General features: G+C 41.7%; 1 protein-coding gene across 6 annotated transcripts in view; it reads right to left on the bottom strand.

The window, feature by feature from the left end:
* BIVM (basic, immunoglobulin-like variable motif containing) overlaps positions 1-21,608 on the bottom strand; it is a 95,296-nt gene extending 73,688 nt beyond the window's left edge. For 2 of the 6 annotated variants that reach the window (XM_054574375.1, XM_054574369.1), the window contains exons 1-2: positions 21,524-21,608; positions 591-1,168 (exon numbers count right to left, since the gene is read on the bottom strand). In XM_054574375.1, the coding sequence (XP_054430350.1) occupies positions 591-1,056 (466 nt within the window). In that variant the 5' untranslated portion in view covers positions 1,057-1,168; positions 21,524-21,608. Of the gene's footprint in view, positions 1-590; positions 1,169-18,348; positions 18,488-20,302; positions 20,495-21,523 lie in introns of those variants that run through there. The other 4 variants (XM_054574370.1, XM_054574372.1, XM_054574371.1 and 1 more) reach the window with 4 other exon arrangements.
* Positions 21,609-21,938: the final 330 nt, after the last annotated feature.

The raw sequence follows: 21,938 nt of genomic DNA, 5'->3' as shown, positions 1-21,938 counted from the left end.
CATAAAATGCCTGTATTACTGTGAGTTCGATAAAAAGAGGTGAAAGAGGTAAAAGCATGAGTATCTGCCAGAAGGCACTGCACCTGAGGTGAACTCCCTAAGTAAACAGCACCCAAACTGGGTGGTACACAACCTACTCAGTGGTACCTGGAGACCCTGTGGGGTACTCAAAAATTGTTAACAACCAAAAAGTCTCAATATTATATGGTAGAAAAGAAAACTAGGTATTTAATTGGGAAATATGAATTCATTCTCCTGCATAACTATAAAATAGCATGTTATTCTACCCAACTCATTAACCATTTCTAAGTCACAATGTACTTATCTGTAATACCTGTATTGCTACAGCATCCTAGATTTATTCAAAGCTCTCAAAATGTAAGGGTAATGTCTGAAGTTTCCAATAACACCACATTAATGAACGAAATGTCTCATGTCCAAGGTTATCTTTTAACTATAATGATAGACAAGATGGTAGCAATGTTCTCTATTCAATATTATAAAAGAAAAACACATTTAATGGCAAGTTTAAACAAGATACATTGTTTCCTTATTATTTTCAAATATGAACTTCACGTCTCCTTCCTTACCTGATTTGTGTTTCAAATTTGTGGTCACCCCATCAAATTCAGATTTATCAATTTCCCATGCAAGAGGTAGCTTGCCCAGACTATTGGATAAGTTTTCCAAGCTATTTTCCTCATTGTAGATGATCTCTGATGTACTAGTAGGGATGCCAATGTATCTTGATGAATTATTTCCAGCAGATAAAGAGGTACTATCAGGGCGGCAAGAAGAGTGGGATGGATTTGGAGTTTTATAGATTGAAGTTGCCTGGTTGAGAAAGGCATAGTCTGAACAGATGGCATAAATTTTCTCCCGAGTATGGGTCACTGGACAGCTCCACGGATAATCACCATCTCCTTTGGGACCCAAGGGTGCTCCTGAGGCACGTGTGCAGAAAGACTGTACAGCATCTTGTAGTTTCCCTTCAGGAGATTTGTGCTCACCATTTCCAGAATCATGTGCCCTTTCTGCTTCTGCAATGTTAGGCATTGAATGCAACTATAAAAGTTCTATTAGGAGGAGGAAATTGTAACTGTTCCTTGAAAAACTATGACAACTGTTTACAGCATTCTACAAAAACTTGAGAGCTGCAAAATAGTTCCTAAGAAAAGAGGGAGGAGAAAGAGAGATCAACAATCCACTAGACACTACAAACATCCCTAAAAAAATGTACCAAGTGTCATATGCCTTCATTGAGTATTTATTTTACAATTACGATGTGCCCGGAGTTATAATCATTGACCATCTGTCCTATTAAAGAAATTATTTTAAAATAATGCATTGGAATAAAAAGGACATATGGCCCAATTAAAAATTTGCAAAGCATATGAATACTCACTTTTCCAAATATGATATAGAAATGGCAAGTACAAGAAAAGCTCAGCATCCATAGCTATCACAAAAATGCCAATCAAAACCACAGTGAGATACCACCTGACACCCAACAGTACAACTATAATCAAAAAGACAGATAATAATAATGATTATCAACAATGTGGAGAAATTGGAACCCTCATTCACTGCTAATGGAAGTGCAAAATGGTCTAGTCACTTTGGAAAAGTTTTTTAAACATTTATATAGAGTTACCATATGATCCAGCAATTTCACTCCTAGAAATATATTCAAGAAAAATGAAAACTAATGTCTACACAAATATTCATAGCACCATTATTCATAATAGCCAAAAAATGAAAATAATCCAAATGTATCAATTAATGAATGAATAAGTAAGATGTAGTATACCTATACTATGGAATATTACTAGGTGATAAAACTAAATGAAATAATGAAACTTGCTACAACATGGATGAACCTTGAAAACGTTATGCTAGGTAAATGAAGCCAGTCACAAAGGAGCAGAGAGTGTATGATTCCATTTATATGAAGTGTCCAGAATAAGTAAATCCATTCCAAGAGAAAAAAAGTAGAGTAGTGATTACCAAGGGACAGAAGGTAAGAAAAGTTGGGGGTAATGGTATTTCTTCTTGAAGTGAGGAAAATATTCTATAACTGTTGTCATGACTAATGCCTTTGTGAATATAGTAAAAGCCATGTAACTGTACACTTTGAATGGCTGAATTGTATGATTTGTGAATTGTATGTTGATAAAGCTGTCTAGAAAAGTAAGGCACTAGCAAGGTTATTTTTAAAATATATAGGCATAAAGGATATATAATGAATAATAAGCATACATTTAAATCAACAATAACAGAATTAAATATCTTTAAATGAAGCAGTCTTGATTTATTTTATTTTTTATTGCTTACTCCTTCCTTCAGTCCTTTTCTAAAAAAAAATTATTGAATTTATTGGGGAAACATTGGTTAATAAAATTATATAGGTTTCAGGTATATTGATTCCATAATGCATCATGTGTATAGTATTGAGTGTTCACTACCCCAAGTCAAGTCTCCTTCCATCACCATTTATTCTTCATACCCTCTTCTACATCACCCACAACCTCCTTTCCCTCTGATACTTACCATACTATTATCTGTCTTTGAGGTTTTTTTCTTTGCTTAATCCTTTCACATTTTTCACCCAGCACCCCCAACCCTCTCCCTTCTGAGTTTTCAGTCTGTTCTCTGTAACTATGAGTCTGTTTTTATTTTGTTCATTTATTTTGTTCATTAGATTCCACATATAAGTGAAGTCATATGGTACTTGCCCTTCTATGACTGGCTTCTTTCACTTAGCTTAATACTCTTCTGATCAAGCCATGCTGTAACATTAAGAGTTCCTTCTTTTTGATTATCCACCATGATCAAGTGGGATTCATCCCAGGGATGCAGGGATGGTTCAATACACGCAAGTCAATAAACGTGATACATCACATAAATAAAAGAAAAGACAAAAACCACATGATCATCTCGATAAACTCAGAAAAAGCATTCGATAACGTACAGCAGATTTATGATCAAAACACTCAGCAAAATGGGAATAAATAGGACATTCCTCAATGTAATAAAGGCCATATATGAAAAACCTACAGCCAACATCATACTCAACAGGCAAAAACTGAAAGCTTTCCCACTAAGATCGGAAACATGACCAAGATGCCCGCTTTCACCACTTCTTTTCAACATCGTATTGGAAGTCCAAGCCACAGCGGTCAGACAAGAAAAAGAAATAAAAGGTATCCAAATAGGAAACGAGGAAGTAAAGCTATCATTGTTTGCAGATGTCATGATAGTGTACATAGAAAAACCCTGTAGACTCTACCAAAAAACTCCTCAACATAATAAGTGAATTTGGCAAAACAGCAGGATACAAAGTCAACATTCAGAAATCAAAGGCAATTTTGTACACCAGCAATTCAATAGAAGAAGAAGAAATCAGAAAAAAATACCATTCAATATAGCAAGAAGAAAAATAAAGTACCTAGGAATAAATTTAACCAAAGAGGTAAAAGACCTGTACGCGGAAAACTATACAACATTGAAAAAAGAAATTAAGGAAGACACAAATAAATGGAAGCATATACCGTGCTCATGGATTGGAAGAATTAATATCATCAAAATATCCATACTACCCAAAGCAATGTATAGGTTCAACGCAATCGCTATTAAGATGCCAATAATATATTTCACAGAAATAGAACAGACATTTCAAAAATATATATGGAACCATAAACGACCCCAAATAGCTGCAGCAATTTTGAGAAAGAAAAACAAAGTAGGAGGGATCCCAATACCGCACATCAAACTATACTACAAAGCCGCTATACTCAAAACTATCTGGTACTGTCACAAGAACAGATCCATAGACCAGTGGAACAGAATAGAAAGCCCAGAAATAAGCCCAGGTCTATATGGGCATCTAATATTTGACAAAGGGGGCAGAAGGATCAAATGGAGTAATAATAGCCTCTTCAACAAATGGTGTTGGGAGAGCTGGATGGCTACATGCAAAAAATTGAAACTGGATCATCAGCTGACACCATACACAAAAATAAACCCAAGATGGATAAAAGACTTAAATATAAGTCGCAACACCATCAAAGTCCTAGAGGAGAACATTGGCAGGAAACTCTCAGATATCCCACGCAGCAATTTTTTCACTGATATGTCTCCTAAAGCAAGGGACATAAAGGAAAGAATAAACAAGTGGGACCTCATCAAAATAAGAAGCTTCAGCACGGCTAAAGAAAACATCAGCAAAATGAAAAGGGAGCCAACCGTATGGGAAAATATATTCACTGATACATCAGATAGAGGTTTGATCTATAAGATATATAAAGAACTCGAGGAGAGAGAAAGATGGCGGAGGAGTGAAAGGGAGTCACGCTGACCTCCTCCCAAAACCAAACTGGAATTACAACTAAATAATGGAGTAATCACCTGGAAAGCAGTGGAGCGATAGTGGGAGAGGAGCCTTGGTGACGCGGACAGTGGATTCTACTCTCACAAATCCCAACGGGTGAGAATTGCGGTGGAGGCTCGAGAGGGTGGGCTGGGTGCGCATGGGCACTGGCACCAGAGGGACATTGAAACGGCCACTTAGCGTCCCCCCGAGAAGAACGGGGTCTGAATCATAAACAGGAACCCCTAAACTACAGCAGCTAAAGCCGAGAAAATACAGACAAAACGCAACCCCAAAAAGCTTAGGGGCGCTCTCTGCCAGAGACAGGTGGCTGGGGATGCAAAAAGACATTTAAAGGGCAAACGCAAAAGTTGCAGCGGCAGCCACCCTCCTTGATCGCTGGGTACAGGCGGCAGCACGGTGGGCTGGTGCCTGGGAAAAGACTGGTGAGGAAAACTTTGTGAAGAGAACTGACACGGCGGCCGGTGGAGCCCGGGTGATAACGCACCTCCCACTCTGCAGCTACCATCTCGCTCAGGCATAAGGGAATCAATTAACCTGCCTTTTGTGCGCTCCGCACACAGCTTGTACGCCTGTGAGCTACGGGGCTGAGTGCAGACTGGCTGGGAGAGCCTTGAGGAGAGACTAGAGACGGAGGCATTATGGAAAGAACAAGAGGAGGAACCGGGGAGTCCCGACTCCCTCCCCGTTCGGTAGTCTCCATTGTGGGCTGGAAAGGCGCAACACCAAAGAGGCAGAAGTGGGGCGCGCATGAACCAGACTGCCTGCGATTGAAACGCAGTCTGCACAGGGGTTGGATCCTCGGCCGAAGGGGTCACAGAACTGCCCAGAGGCCCCTGAGTGGAGACTAGAAACGGAGGCATTGGGGAAAGAACGGGAGGAGGAACCGGGGAGTCCCGACTCCTTCTCCTTGCCGAAGTCTCCATTGCGCGGGAAGAGGCCACACCCCCAAAGAGCCAAAAGCCGAAAAGCAAACATAGACACCCCCAAAACACCCAGAGCAGGCGCGCACACTTGCGCCGAGTGACTGGCGAGGGTTGGCGAGCGTGTGTGTGACCCACGCGGGCTGGCGAATGCTTCCACCTGCCGGGAAGGCCTCACACAGACTGGCACCCATACGGCCTGCGAGGGATTGCACAGAGGGGCAATGGCAGGCATAAATTGACCTACCCGCCGCGATTGCGGAGCGGCCCACAAAATAAGTAGAGCTGCCCAGAGTCCCTGGAGAAGAGACCAGAAACAGGATTAACTGGCGAGTCCTAGAGCTGATTTCCTCCCATTTCCGTAGTCCCCATTTGGCGAGGGCAAGCAACGCACCCAAAGAGCCAAAAGCGGGGAAAACACACAATAGAGGACCCTAAACTGACCAGTGCCGCGCAGCTCGCGTGCCAGGGAGGCCAGATGAGTATGGGAGGTCGCGAATAAGCCCCCTGGTCTGGGGCAAACACATGTGAGCCCAGGCAGGTGGGGGACCCTGCCGCGCTGGGAACGCGCTCAAGGAGCTCTCGTGAGAGCTCAGAGAGATCCCAAAAAATAGCCCAGCCCTGACCGAAGGGGTCACAGAGCTGCTCCAAGCAGGAGTCAGACAAAGGCATTAGACTCCTGAAAGGCTCAAACAAACAACCCAAGGCCCTATAGGGTCAACAACTGACATCATCAGAGGCAAGCCCAGAAAGAAAAGTAAAGGACAAAAATACTTAACAGACTCTCACAAAAATGGGAAGAAAAAGAAGTTCCCCCCAATTGAGTGGAAAAGGGGACTCCCCACAGAGAGAGCTCAATGAAATAGAGGCAAGGGAACTATCAGATATGGAATTTAAAACAATGATTCTAAGGAAGCTCAATGAGCTCAGCCAGCTCAAAGAGAACTATGAGAAACTGCAGAGAAACTATCAGGATCTTACAGCAAACTATATCAGCCTGGAAAAGGACATAGAAACTATCAAGAAGACACAGAGGATATGAAGAATACCATTTCTGAACTGAAGAACACAGTAGAAGGAATCCAAAGCAGGCTGGATGAAGCTGAGGATCGAATCAGTGAGATGGAAGACAAGGGAGAAAAAAGCTCCCAGAAAGAACAAGAAATGGAAAAACGGCTCAAAAAGAATGAAGAAGCATTTAGGGAAATGCAGGACAACCTGAAACACAATAATATCCGTATAATAGGGATACCAGAAGGAGAAGAAGAGGAGCAAGGAATAGAGAACCTCCTCGAAAAAGTAATGATGGAAAATTTCCCTAATTTGAGGAGAGAAAGGCTCTCATGGATCCAGGAGGCACAGAGGACCCCACTCAAGAAGGACCCAAGGAGGTCCACTCCAAGTCATATCATCATTAAAATGGCAAATGTCAAAGACAAAGAGAGAATCCTCAAGGCAGCAAGGGAGAAGGAGAAAGTAACATACAAGGGGGCCCCGAATCGCCTAGGAGCTGCCTTCTCAACAGAAACACTACAAGCCAGAAGGGAATGGCAACAAATATTCCAAGCCATGAAAAGCAAGGGCCTACAGCCAAGGCTGCTCTACCCAGCTAGGCTCTCCATTAAAATAGAAGGAGAAATACGGAGCTTCCCAGACAAAAGAAAGCTAAAAGAATACATCTCTACCAAACCAGCACTCCAAGATATGCTAAGGGGACTAGTTTAAGCAGATGAAGGAAAAGAATGAGAGAGAGAGGAACACAAGTACAAAGAGAAAAGATAAGTAAGTTTCTATCAGTAGTATCTCTCAATGTGAATGGACTAAATGCCCCAATCAAAAGACACAGGGTAGCTGAATGGATAAGAAAACACGACCCACACATATGCTGCCTACAAGAGACCCACCTCAGAGCAAAAGACCTACACAGATTGAAAGTAAAGGGATGGAAAATAATATTCCAAGCAAATGGACATGAGAAAAAGGCTGGCGTTGCCATACTTGTATCAGACAAAGTAGATTTCAAAGCAAAGGCCATAAAGAGAGACCCAGAGGGGCACTTTATCATACTTAAAGAAAGAATCTATCAAGAAGACATCAACATTGTAAACTTATATGCTCCCAATATAGGAGCCCCCAAGTTTATAAGGAAATTGTTGGATGACTTCAAAAAAGATATAGACAGCAACACACTGATAGTAGGGGATTTCAACACCCCACTGTCAAAAATGGACAGATCTTCCAAACAAAACATTAATAAACATATCGTGGCGCTGAATGACACACTGAATCAAAGAGACTTCACTGACATATATAGAACCTTACATCCCAAAGAAGAAAAATACACATTCTTTTCAAATGCTCATGGCAGTTTTTCAAAGATAGACCACATGATAGGACACAAAGCAAGCCTCACTAAATTCAGGAAAATTGAAATAATACCAAACTTTTTCTCAGACCACAAGGCCTTGAAACTCGAAATCAACCTCAAAGAGAAACTTCAAAAACTTGCAAACTCATGGAGACTGAACAGTACACTATTAAACAATGAATGGGTCAATAATGAGATAAGAGAAGAAATCAAAAAATTTCTGGAAACAAATGAAAATGAACAGACAACAGCCCAAAACCTATGGGACACAGCAAAGGCGGTCCTGAGAGGGAAGTTCATAGCAATACAGGCTTACCTTAAAAAGATAGAAACATTTCAAATAAAAGACCTAACACTACAACTTGAAGAACTGGAGAAACAACAACAAATAAATCCCAGAGCAAGTAGAAGGAAGGAAATAGTCGAGATTAGAGCAGAACTGAATGACATAGAGACGAAAAGAACAATTCAGAGGATCAACAAATCCAGAAGCTGGTTCTTTGAAAAGATAAATAAAGTTGACAAGCCTTTAAGCAGACTCATCAAGAAAAAAAGGGAGAGGACCCAAATTAATAATATCAGAAATGAAAGAGGAGAAATAACAACTGATACCACAGAAATACAAATGATCATCAGAAACTATTATGAACAATTATATGCCAAAAAATTTGAAAATCTTGATGAAATGGACAAATTTTTAGAAAAGTATAATCTTCCAACACTGAAGGAGGAAGAAACAGAAAGCTTGAACAGACCGATAACAGTTGGGAAAATTGAAGCAGTCATCAAGAAACTCCGAGCACACAAAAGCCCAGGGCCAGACGGTTTCCCAGGAGAATTTTACAAAACATTTAAGGAAGAGCTAACCCCTGTCCTTCTCAGACTATTCCAAAAAATCCAAGAGGAGGGAAGACTCCCAGACTCCTTCTATGAGGCCAGCATCACCCTGATCCCAAAACCAGATAAAGACCCTACAAAGAAAGAAAACTACAGGCCAATTTCGCTGATGAACATAGATGCTAAAATCCTCAACAAAATATTGGCAAACCGCATCCAGCAATACATTCAAAAGATTATCCATCACGATCAAGTGGGATTCATCCCAGGCATGCAGGGATGGTTCAATACATGCAAATCAGTAAACGTGATACACCACATAAATCAAAGAAAAGACAAAAACCACATGATCATCTCGATAGATGCAGAAAAAACATTTGACAAGGTACAGCACCCATTTATGATCAAAACACTCAGCAAAATGGGAATCAATGGGGCATTCCTCAATGTAATAAACCCCATATATGAAAAACCTACAGCCAATATCATACTCAACGGGCAAAAACTGAAAGCTTTCCCACTAAGATCGGGAACACGACAAGGATGTCCGCTCTCACCGCTTCTTTTCAACATCGTATTGGAAGTCCTAGCCACAGCGGTCAGACAAGAGAAAGAGATAAAAGGCATCCAAATAGGAAAGGAGGAAGTCAAACTATCATTGTTTGCAGATAACATGATAGTGTACATAGAGAACCCTGTAGACTCTACCAAAAAACTCCTCAACCTAATAAGTGAATTTGGCAAAACAGCAGGATACAAAGTCAACATTCAGAAATCAAAGGCGTTTTTGTACACCAGCAATGCAATAGAAGAAGAAGAAATCAGGAAAAATATACCATTCGATATAGCATGAAAAAAGATAAAGTACCTAGGGATAAATTTAACCAAAGACAGAAAAGACCTGTATGCAGAAAACTATGCAACATTGAAAAAAGAAATTAAGGAAGACACAAATAAATGGAAGCATATACCGTGCACTTGGATTAGAAGAATTAATATCCTTAAAATGTCCATACTACCAAAAGCAATTCATAGATTCAACGCAATCCCTATTAAGATACCAATGACGTATTTCACAGAAATAGGACAGACATTTCAAAAATTTATATGGAACCATAAACGACCTCGAATAGCCGCAGCAATTTTGAGAAAGAAACACAAAGTAGGAGGGATCACAATACCAGACATCAAACTCTACTACAAAGCCACTATACTCAAAACAATCTGGTACTGGCACAAGAACAGACCCACAGACCAGTGGAACAGAATAGAAAGCCCAGAAATAAGCCCAGGTCTCTATGGACATCTAATATTCGACAAAGGGGGCAGAAGCATCAAATGGAGCAATAACAGCCTCTTCAACAAATGGTGTTGGGAGAGCTGGATGGCTACATACAAAAAACTGAAATTGGATCATCAGCTGACACCATACACAAAAATAAACTCAAGATGGATAAAAGACTTAAATATAAGTCGCAACACCATCAAAGTCCTCGAGGAGAACATTGGCAGGAAACTCTCAGATATCCCACGCAGCAATTTTTTTCACCGATATGTCTCCTAAAGCAAGGGACATAAAGGAAAGAATAAACAAGTGGGACCTCATCAAAATAAGAAGCTTCAGCACGGCTAAAGAAAACATCAGCAAAATGAAAAGGGAGCCAACCATTTGGGAAAATATATTTGCTAATGATACATCAGATAGAGGTTTGATCTCCAAGATATACAAAGAACTCACTCGACTTTACTCCAAGAAGACAAACGATCCAATCAAAAAATGGGCAAGGGACCTGGGCAGATGCTTTTCTAAGGAGGAGATACAGAGTGCCCAGAGGCATTTGAAAGGATGCTCTGCATCACTAGCCATCAGAGAAATGCAGATCAAAACCACCATGAGGTACCACCTCACACCGGTCAGAATGGCCATCATAAACAGATCAACAAACAACAGGTGCTGGCGAGGCTGTGGAGAAAAGGGAACCCTAGTCCACTGTTGGTGGGAATGCAGACTGGTGCAGCCACTATGGAAAGCAGTGTTGAATTTTCTCAGAAAGCTGAAAATGGAACTGCCTTTTGATCCAGTGATTCCCCTGCTGGGACTATACCCTGAGAACACCAAAACGCCAATACAAAAGAACCTATGCACCCCAATGTTCATAGCAGCACAATTTACAATAGCCAAGTGTTGGAAGCAACCTAAATGCCCATCAGTAGATGACTGGATCAAAAAACTATGGTACATATACACAATGGAATACTACACAGCAGAAAGAAAAAAAGAACTACTAAACTTTGCGACAGCATGGATGGAACTGGAGAGCATCATGCTAAGTGAAATAAGCCAGGGAGTGAAAGCCAAATACCAAATGATCTCACCTATAAGTGGAACTTAACCAACAATACAAAGATGCAAGGAAAATAAGACCAGCAACACTGAAAGGAAAAGAAACCAACAGAGACATGAGGGAAGGGGGGGGCGGGGGAAAAGGAAGGGAAGGGGAAAGTCGAGGAACATATAGCAAGGTCTCATGGACAAAACCAAAGGGGAAGAGCTGAGGGAAGGAGGGAGGGAGGGAGGGGGCAAGGAAAAGTGGTGGGGGGTAGGCAGAGATAAATATATTTGAAAAAATAAATTAAAAAAATAAAGAAAACAGTTCTTTTTTACAACCGTGTAGTATTCCATTGTGTAAATGTACCACTGCTTTTTTATCCACTCATCTACTGATGGGCACTTGGTTTCCTTATAAATCTTAGCTATCGTAAATAGTATTGCAATTAACATAGTGATGCATATTGTCTTTCAAATTAGTTTCAGGTTTCTTCAGATATATTCCCAGAACTGGAACTCCTGGGTGAAAAAGCAGTTCCATTTTTATTTTTCTGAGGTAACTCCATACTGCTTTCCCTAGTGGTTGCACAAATCTGCATATCAACCAAGAGTGCACAAGAGTTCTCTTTTCTATATATATCCTCACCAAAACTTATTGATGACATTATGACAGGTGTGAGGTTGTATCTCATTGTGGTTTTAATTTGCATCTCTCTGATGGCTAGTGATAGTGAGCATTTTTTTCATGTCTATGGGCCACCTGTGTATCCTTTTTGTAGAAGTGTCTACTCAGGTTCTTCTTCCATTTTTTAATTGGGTTGTATTTTGAGGGTTTTTGAGTTGTATAGTTCTTTATAGATTTTGGATATTAACCTCTTATCAGATGCATCATTGGAATATTTTTCTCGTTCTGTAAAATACATCCTTGGTATCTTAAAAATTGCACTTAATCTATAGATTGCTTTGGGTATTATAGACACTTTAATGATGTTGTATCTTCCTGTCCATGAACACAGTATATGCTTCCACCTATTATAGCTTCTTCAATGTCTTTCTTTGGTGTGTTATAATTTCCCAAGTACGGGTCTTTTACATCGTTGGTTACATTTATCCCTAGGTATTTTTATGGCATTATGACTGTTTTCTCAGTATCTCTTTCTGATAGTTCATTATTGGTGTATAAAAATGCAACTGATTTCTGGATCTTTCTTTTATATCTTGCTCCTTTATTGTATTCATTTATGAGTACTAGTAGTTTTATGTTGGAATCTTTAGGATTCCCTACGTACAGTTTCATGTCACCTGTAAATGATGTTTTACTTCCTTTAAAATTTGAATCTTTTATTCTTTTTCTCGTCTGATTGCTGTGGCTAGTACTACGTTGAATAAGAGTGGTGAAAGAGGATATCCTGTCTTGTTCCCAATATCAAAGGGAAATGCTTGTAGTTTTTGCCCATTGAGTATGTTGATGCGGGTCTGTCATATAAGACCTTTATTATGTTGAGGTATGTTCCATCTGTTCCCACTTTGCTGAGTTTTTATCATAAAATGGTGCTGGATTTTATCGAATGTTTTTTATACATCTATTGATATGATCATGTGGTATTTATCCTTCATTTTGTTTATGTTATGTGTCACATTTATTGATTTGCAGATATTGTACCAACCTTGCAGCCCAGGAATATAAGCCCTTTGTTCATGGTATGGGATCTCTTTTAATGAATTGCTGGATTCAGTTTGCTAATATTTTGTTGAGGATTTTTGCATCTATGTTAAACAAGGAATGTGACCTATAATTTTCTCTATTTGGAATGTCTTTATCTGGTTTTGGAATTAGGATAATGCTGGCCTTAGAAAATAGCTTGGGATACTTTCCTCCTCTTGCATTTTCTTAAGTAGTTTGAGGATAGGTGTTCTTTGAATGTTTGGTAAAATTCACGTGTGAAGTCATCTAACCCAGGACTTTTGTGTACTGGGAGGGGTTTTTGTTTGTTTTGGGGTGTTCTGTTTGTTTGTTTTTTGGTTTTGTTTTTTTTTACTGCTTCAATATCATTAGTGGTAATCTGTCTATTCAGATTTTCTGATTCTTCCTGATTCAGTTTTAAAAGATTGTATGTTTGTAGGAATTTATCCATTTCATTCAGATTGTCCAATTTCTTAGCATGTATTTGTTCATAATTATTCTTACAACCCTTTGTATTTCTGTGGTATGAGTTTTTACCTTCCCTCTTCCACTTCTGACTTTACTTATTTGAGTCCTCTCTTTTTTTCTTGATGAGTCTGGTTGAGGTTTGTCAATCTAGTCTTTCTTTTCAAAAAATCAACTCTTGGTTTCATTGATCTGGTGTATTCTTTTTTTTAGACACTGTTTATGTCTGTAGTGATCTTTGTTATTCCCTTTCCTTTACTTGCCTTAGATTTTCTTCTTTGTTCTTTCTCTAGTCTCTTTTAGTGGAAAGTTAGATTTATCTGAAGTTTTTCTTGTTTCTTGAGGTAGACCCTTAATGTATGAATTTTCCTCTAATGACTACTTTCACTGTGTCCCATAGATTTTGAGTTGTTTTGTCTCATTTTTGTTTCTTGCAAAGTACATCTTTTGATTTCTTCCTTGATCTCATTGTTAACCAATTTATTGTTTAGAAACGATTTTTAGCTTGCATATCTTTGTGTTTTTTCAGTATTCTTGTGATTGATTTCCTCTTTCATATCATTCCATTCAGAAAACATGCTTGATTAGATTTCAATCTTCTTAAATTTACTGAAACTTGTTTTGTGGCCTAATATGTGGTCTATCCCAAAATGTGTTCCATGTGCAATTAAAAAGAATGTATATTCTGCTGCTTTAGGGTGAATTGCTCAGAAGATATCAATTAAATCCATCTGATCTAGTGAGTCATTTAAGGCTGTGGCTTCCGTGTTGAGTTTCTACCTGGAAGATCTACCCATTGATGTTAATGGAGTGTTAAAACCCCCTACTGAGACTGTATTATTGTCAACCTCTTCTTTTACGTCCGAGATTAGCTTTATATATTTAGGTGCTCCTATGTTGGGTGCACAAATATTTACAAGGATTATATCCTCTTGCTGGACTGCTCCCTTTATTGTAATCCAGTGTCCTTCTTTGTCTCTTATTATACCCTTTGTCTCTTATTACAGCCTTATTATAGCCTAAAGTCTATTTTGTCATCACAAGTATTGCTACCCCAGCTTTTTTTTTTTTCCTTTTCCATTTGCATGAAATATCTTTGTCCATCCCTTTACTTTTAGTAGCTTTATTCTAAGGTAGGACTCTTGTAAGCAGCATATGTATGGGTCTTGTTTTCTTATCCATTCTGCTGCCCTATATATCTTTTGACTGGAGCATTTAAGCCATTTAAAGTGATTATTGATAGGTATGTATTCATTGCCATTTTACTCTTTTCACTATATTTTTGCTTTCTCTTTCTCCTTCTCCTTCTTCATCTTCTTCTCCTCCTCCTTCAACTCCTCCTCCTCCCTTTCCTTCTTATTCTTCTTCCTCTTCTCCTTCTTCTTCAAGAAGGCTCCTTAACATTTTTTTGTAATACTGGTTTAGTGGTAAAGAACTCTGCCTTTTTCTTGTCTGGGAAGCTCTTTTACTTCCTCAATTTTAAATAATAGCCTTGCTGGTTAAAGTAGTCTCAGTTGCAGGTTCTTGCTTCTCATCATTTTGAATATTTCACACCATAGCCTTCTGGCCTGAAATGTTTCTGTTGAGAAGTCAGCTGTCAGTATTATGGGAGCTCCCTTGTAGGTAACTGTTTTTCTCTTGATGCTTTTGAGATTATCTTTTTCTTTAACCATTACTATTTTAATTATGATGTGTCTTGTTGCGGGCTTCTTTGGGTCCAGCTTTTTGGGGACTTTCTGCACTTCCTGGACAAGTGTGTCTTTTCCCTCTACCAGGTAGGGAAGTTTCTGGCCATTATTTCTTCAAATAGGTTCTCAATCCCTTGCTCTCTCTCTCTCTTCTCCTTTTGGTAGCTCTATGACACAGATGTTGTTATGCTTCATGCTGTCCCAAATGTCCCTTAAACTATCTTTCTTTTTTATTTTTGCTGCTCTGATTGGATGTTTTCTGCTACTTTGTCTTCAAATCCTGTTTCAACCATCCTATTGTTTATTCCTTTTGTGCATTTTTCATTTCAGATGTTGTATTCTTCACTTCTGAATGTTTATTTTTTGTGGTTTCTATGTGCTTTATGCTTACTCTTTGTTGAAGTTTCTCAGTAAGTTCCTTGAGCATCCTTATAACCATTTCAGTTAGTTCTTTTTCTGGAGTTTTCTCCTGTTCTTTCATTTGGGGTGTATTTTTTTTGCCTCCCCATTTTGGGTGCCTCCCTGTTTCTATGTATTAGGTAGATCGGCTATGACTCCTAGGCTTGGTAGAATGGCCTTATGCAGTAGGTGTCCTGTGGGAGCAGTGGCCCAGCTTCGATTACCTGATGTGGGTACTCTAGGAATGTCCCTTGTGTGAGTTATGTGGGCCCTCCTGTTGTAACTGAGTCTTGATTTCTACTGGCCTGTTCATGCAAGGGAAAAACCTTCAGCCTACTTGACTATGAGAATCAATCTGTGCCTCAGTGTACAATCTGCTGTGCAGGTGCTGACCACATGAAGCAGAATACACCTCTGTCATGCTTGGTGCCTGCTTGGAGATCTTGGGGCTCTCCTTCTGGATATGCTGGTTTTGAAACTATTTGTATCTTGCTCTGACACTGTCTGAAGCTGGCCACTCAGTATTGTTTCTGAGGCCTCTTTGGAGGTACTCTGGTTCAGACCAATGTCAGACACTGCCTGTGACTGGCCCTGGGCAACCTATTTGGAGGTACAAAGTGGTCCACAGTTTGTGGCTGCCTCTGCTGAGCCTGGGTGTTTTCAGGAAGGACCAAGCTGCACACCACAGCCAGCTTTTATCAGCACCCGGTCCAGGGACATTTCAGCAAAAGTCCCAAGGGACCCCAAAATCCACCTCCACCTGCTTCTGGCTTCTGGCTGCTGGCTGCCTGTTAGGCTGTCAATGAAGGGCCTCTGGAGGAACTCAAGTTGCAATGAGGTTCTCAGTGAGTCACTAGGTAGGGGTAAATAGTGTTCACCAGATCAAAACAGGTTCAATCTTGGTTGCGTATGAGGCTACACAGCTAAAGTCACATCAAGAGTATATAAACCTAGCTGCCACCCACTGGGTGTTTTGCAGACCTTTGTGGAGGAACAGTCTCAGGGAGTCATCAGGATAAGCCAACAGAGATTATGAGGCCCAAACAGACCAAGGTTTAGTTGTGTGAAGGGAGGGCTCTGCATTGTTTGTGTATGCAAGGGGAAAACAGCCCCTGTCCTAGAGCTGCACAACTCAGTCTGTCCCAGATTATACCAGGAGCCCAATGTCAGCAGAGTAGGGTTACCAAGAGTCAGAAGGATGAGGCTAGTGGATCTCCTGTGAGAGGGAGGTACCAGTTAGGTTCCTGGGAAAGTGGTGGGAATGGCCCCCGACTCCAAAACCACAAAGCTCAGTCACTATATCCCCTGAGTCCTCCCAGACCTCTATACCTCAGCCCAGGCAGCTGACTCCTCAGCAGGGTGCAAGCTTCACAGGGTAGAGCTACAGGGTGTCCAGGGAGCAGGTTTTTTTCTTTCCCCCAGGCTGATGCCATATGGAAGGGAGAGCTCTACCCAAGAAAGATGGTGTCTGCAGTGTGGAACAGTCACCCAGCACAGGTATCCTGGTGACTGTCCCTTCACTCTTCTCACCAAAGCCACAAACCCCCGTTTCTCCATGCAGCTTTAGTCCACTCCACCCACTCTTTCCTGAAGTCCAAGGTCAGTGGCTCTGAACAAGATTTTATGTGTTAGCCCTTGAGAAGGGTGCCTGTTTTTCCAGCAGACTTCTGTCTCTCCCTGGAGAACAGAATCCCTGCTGATTTTCACAACCAGATGTTACGTGGCAGCCTTTTCTTGGCTCTGGTGCTCTGGGTTGGGCAGCCAAACTTGGGGTTGAGATCCAACAACCCCAGAGGGAACCTTTCCAGCTGAGATATTCCTCCAGAATCTCAGCTACCATCCATGGGAGCAGGGCCAGCCCTTTTCTCTTCTACACCCTTCCAACCAATCTCAATGTGGCTTCTGTAAATCCTGGGTTATAAGGCTTCTCTTCAGTCTTCAGTTGGTTATTAAGATTGACTGCTCTATATTTTAGTCATAATTCCAGTTTGGTCCTGGGAAGAGATGAGTGTAATATCCAACTACTCCACCACAATACTGGATCTCCCCAGAATTTAAATTTTTTAAGTATCTGTCAACTGACAAAAAACAGGATCAAATCCACGTGGTCACCAACCTCTAATCAGTCTCTGGAAAAAATAAACTTCAAATCTAAACTGATTCTTTTGGGGAAGAAAAGAGAAAAGTTTAAACAGCAACTGAGAGCATCAAGGAAGCTGCAATTTATACCAAAGGAAGACATGAGTGAATGAAACCATTACAGGTGGTGTAAGACACAACCTGATGCAGGTGCCAGAGCAGAGCATGCCCACTTTGCAAGGCTTTAGTGAAGGAACAGCAAACTGGATACCAGTTGGATGTTTACCTGTTAATATCTCTGCCTATTTGCTTACTTAAAAAATTATAAATTAAAGTAACTTTCACAGATTACAGGAAAATGATTATATAAAATCCATCATACAAATACTAAATGACAATACCCATGACTAAGATAATATGAAATAACAGATGATTACCCTGAGTTTGTGAGGAAAAATTAATGAAGGTACTGCATATCCTTCATCTAATTTAAGGAAACAGAACCCTGTACCAGGAGGACTCCATATATCCTAGAAAAATTCTATTTTCTTTATTTTTAATGAATACTTAAATGTCCTCTATCTAAATCTTCACGTAATTTGTCCAGAGTTTATAGTTAATTGCAGGAGGGTCTGTTTGGCAGGAGCTTCAGCAACAATGGAACCTTTGATGGTTTCAAAACTTTCCCCCCTTTTTTTTTCTGGCCAAGAAATCATATGGGTACATGTAGTGGATCTCTAGAGAGGAATCTGTTATGCTTTCTCTCTCCTTTTCCCTCAACTCCTGGCATGATGTTGACAGTGGAGAAAGATGCAGGAGAAGCTGAGTACCTCAAGTTGTGCAGACCAAACTCTGATTTTCTGAAGAGCTGGTTTCACTGATCCTTACCAGATGTCCTAGAGCAGCATTTTCTACTTTTTAACTCTAATCCTCATGCCTTTCTCTAAAAGCCGTAGTGTGGACAGAGGTATTATTTGTAGCGTTGGGGTTGTGGGTGGGATGCCCTAGGATGGGGCAAGAAAGAGAGCAGTATATGGTCATGATAAAGGACAATTAGCAAAATGTACAGAAGTTAGTCTGGTGGAGAAGACAGAAATGTTCTAGGTGCTGCCATTGTTATCTATTCATCCCAAGCTTAGCTTCCACTTTGCCAGAGCTTCCTTCCTCAGAATGAATGTAATTTTACCTGTGGGACCAGCTCCCTGTGCGGCAGTGTCAGGATTCTACGAAAGATGCTGATTTGGGACCAATATAGGAAAATGTCCATATCGAAAATATAAGCAAAGGGAAATTACTAGGTATGCATGCAAAGGGGGCTGAGCTTCCGGAAGCTAAAAACAAGAAAAAACAAAGCAATTGATTAATAACAAACTTAAGAGTCTGGTTTTGTTGTTTGTGTTTTGGGTTTCAATGCTTTTAAACAGCGATCAATGATGAAAAATGATGCCTTTGGTTGCACTTTTACCAAGAGAGAAGTAAAGAAATAGCAAACATCATCAACATAAAAGCATATTTTATACTGATCATCAATAAAAGCCAAGAGTAAATTTAGAGAGGTTTGCAAACTTTCTCACTGAACCACTGTTTACAGAAATTTGTCTTTGAAAAACTGTTCTATAGATTTTACCAAATAAGTAAAACATATCAGAGAAAACTATCGCAAAGTACCACAAGATACTACGAAGTAAAAATCATCTAAGTCCCATGACCCAAATTACGACTATATTGTTATTTTCTTTCCTTATTATCTGTCTGATCCTGTCTTTTCTCCCCACTTCAGTGAGATTTCCATGAAGCCATGGGCACTAGTATTATTGTGTCCTCAGGCTTTCAAACAAGTGAAATAAGCACAGATTATTACTGATAACAGAGACTTTATAGATGCCAGTTATTGTATTCTGTTGCAACTCTAACCTCAGGAGATAGTGCGGTACAGAGAAGCAGTCTGTACCTCCTCTACGTAGCCCATAGCTTTCAGTTTTCTCATACCTTGTATCTGCTGTATCATATTAACTCCTCTGCCTAAAACACTCTACTGTTAGAAATAAAAGCCAATTCCTGATCTGATCATCCTCCCTCTCCCCCTTCCTCTCTGCAATCTCTCCACACTGACCAACTTTCCATTTTCTGAATGCTATTTATTCTCAATCACCCTCCTTTGTTCAGTTAACTTCCACTTATCCTTCCAATATCCTTCAAATGTCACTTTCTGGAAGGGATGATTTCTCTCTTCTTCAAAATATTCCAGGTCACCCTGTACATGCTATATGCTCAGGTACCTTTCTGTCACAGGTCTTAGCCAGGGTAAAATTTTACATTTATATGTTTGTTTATATGATGAATGTCTGCCTCTTGCAAGTCTGGTTTTCCTGACTATTGTATCCCCATGGCCCAGCATTTGTAGATGTATCATTTACAAATACATTTTAAATGCCTAATCATGGCAGGCATTACTGTAAACCCTGGTTTAAGAGCCTTGATTACAAGAGGTCTTACCAGGAATGGCCTTACTAATCAAGAGCTGGAGTTTTAGCCAAGGGACCTCTTCTTCTACCTATTTCTCACCTGTGAAAATTAAAGTTCCCTAATGCAGGTAAATTCCCTAATCCAGGTAAGTGAGGCAATGCTATTTAATATTTACTAATAAGAATGATTGCAGGATGTAAGGCTCAAATTAAAGATTTACTCATAAGATCATAGCATAAGCAACAACAGTATTGTTTACTTGTGTCCAAAACTGTACACAAAAATTTCATAAAATGGCCAGCTCTAAATGCACCGCTACAACAATGATTTGAACTGATTTGCAAACTAAACGTTCCATTTGAAAGAATACTGCCTAGGTTACATTCTTTTTCAATTATATTTTAAATCTTAGATCAGAGAACTTAAATCGGAGAACTAAACATCTTGAAGAGTCTTTTCAGAGAAGCTTTCCACATATGACAACTGTTATCTATATTCTATAAGTAAGACCACTGAGACAGAACCTGGTAAATGACTTATTAAGGGTGGAATGCTGGAGGGCCAGTCCAGACACACCAGACGCCCCAGCGCTTCTGGTCTACATTCTCGGACCCTTTCCCTTGCCCTCTCCACCGCCCCCACCATGGGCCCCGGCCTCTCTTCCTCAATCACACCTGAAACCCTCGCGCGCGGCAGAGGCTGCCGGCCCACGACGGACACCGGCGTCTTCCCGCGTACCGGCCAGCGTGGAGCCCAGGCTCCCGGGGAGGTGAGTGGAGTCCCCACCGCCCTTCTCTGCGAAGCACGGCTCCGGGGTGAGGGGTGGGGGCGGCTCGGGGGCCTCCGAGTCGGAGTAGACAGTCGCGCAGGGCGGTGTTCGCCGCGCCGCGCCGGTGTGTGCGGAGATGGCTCCGGCCCGCAGGAAAAAGGCTGAGCCCCCTGCCTGCGCGTCTTGGGCTGCCTCCCCGGCCCCCGTGCGCTCCCGAGGGCCGAGCATCTACTTCCGTCAACGCAAACAGGCCTCCTGGCTCCACCTCCCGCCCTCCGTCCGCGGCCGGAAGCCGCAGCGTGCCACCGCGAGGGTAGGCAGAGGCTGGCAGGGTGACCCCTTCCTTCACTCCTCAGGACGCTCTGGGTGCTCGAGGGGCTTGGGTGGGTGAGACTTGGGCAGTTGTCTCAGAGCCCCCGACTCCGGCTTTGGAATGCACGAATTGATATCATTACTAATATCAAATACAAAAAAGAAAATAGAAAAGGATACCCCCGACGTGGACCCCGCCCAGGCCTGATTTGGCCGGCTGAGCCACCAGCGGTCTGGATTTTCGGGACAGCTGGCAAGAGGGAGGGAGGGAGGGAGAGGAGGAGGCTTCGGGGCTGACCGTGACTCCTCCTGGTGACCATCTTGGACGCACGGTGGGGGTGCAGGGGCGAGGGGATGGCTAAAGCGTTCTTGGGACCGGAGCCGTGCCGAGCGTGGCAGGGAGACGGGCTACAAGACATTAGCCACCGGCATATGCTCGAGCTCCTCCAAATCAGGCTTTGTCCCCGAGAAGACTCGTCCCTTGCTTCCCTAGCGCTTCCCTCCACCCTGCGGCCCAGCTCGTCACCCCACTTTTTCCTGTGAGAACGAGCACCGACGCTGTGCCTTCTACTCAGACGACCACTGGACTCCGGAGAGGCCATGGCGCCTGGCAGCCCTAGCGGCTCTAGTGGCGGCTAGAACAGGCGAGCCGCACTAGGCCGGTCCGCGGCGCTCGGGGGCCTGGTGCAAGACCAAGCGAGAAGGGCGCACAGTCGCAGGCCGCCACTTAGGTTCTTCCCACATCCGGGGGTACCTCTCTAGCCTGTCCGGTGGAGCTGGGTCGCTGCGGCCGCGGCGAAACTTTACTACGTACGTGTCACAGCTTCCAGTGCGCGGCCTACGAAGCTCTCTGAGTTACCCTGGGGCTGATGGCTCTTGTCCCATCGAAGAGAGGGAACATGCCCTGGTCTGCTGTGTCTGGAGATCAGTCGTGAGATATGATTGACAATACCTCCCTTTCATAAAGTTTTATTCCTGACCTCTGCACGTGCGGAGGATAAGGTGACAATTTAAAGAAAAAAAAATCTTAGCTGTGCCTCCAGACTCGCGTGCCCTTTCATTGGACATCTAGTATGTACCTGTTCCCTGAAAGCGACTACCGCAAAGTAAACAAATGAGAGAGAGAGAGATGGTAAAACCTGGCAATTTCCGCTAGTCCTGTCGCGAACTACATATCCCAGGAAGCCACGGCGCCAGGACGGCGTCCGCTCCGGCACCCACTAGGAGAA

This window comes from Pteronotus mesoamericanus, unplaced genomic scaffold, assembly GCF_021234165.1.
Source record: "Pteronotus mesoamericanus isolate MK-2021 breed Mesoamerican mustached bat unplaced genomic scaffold, CSHL_Meso_final contig_26, whole genome shotgun sequence".
NCBI lineage: Eukaryota > Metazoa > Chordata > Mammalia > Chiroptera > Mormoopidae > Pteronotus > Pteronotus mesoamericanus.
Note: the sequence above shows the minus strand (reverse complement) of the source record. Positions and strands in the feature narration are given on the sequence as shown.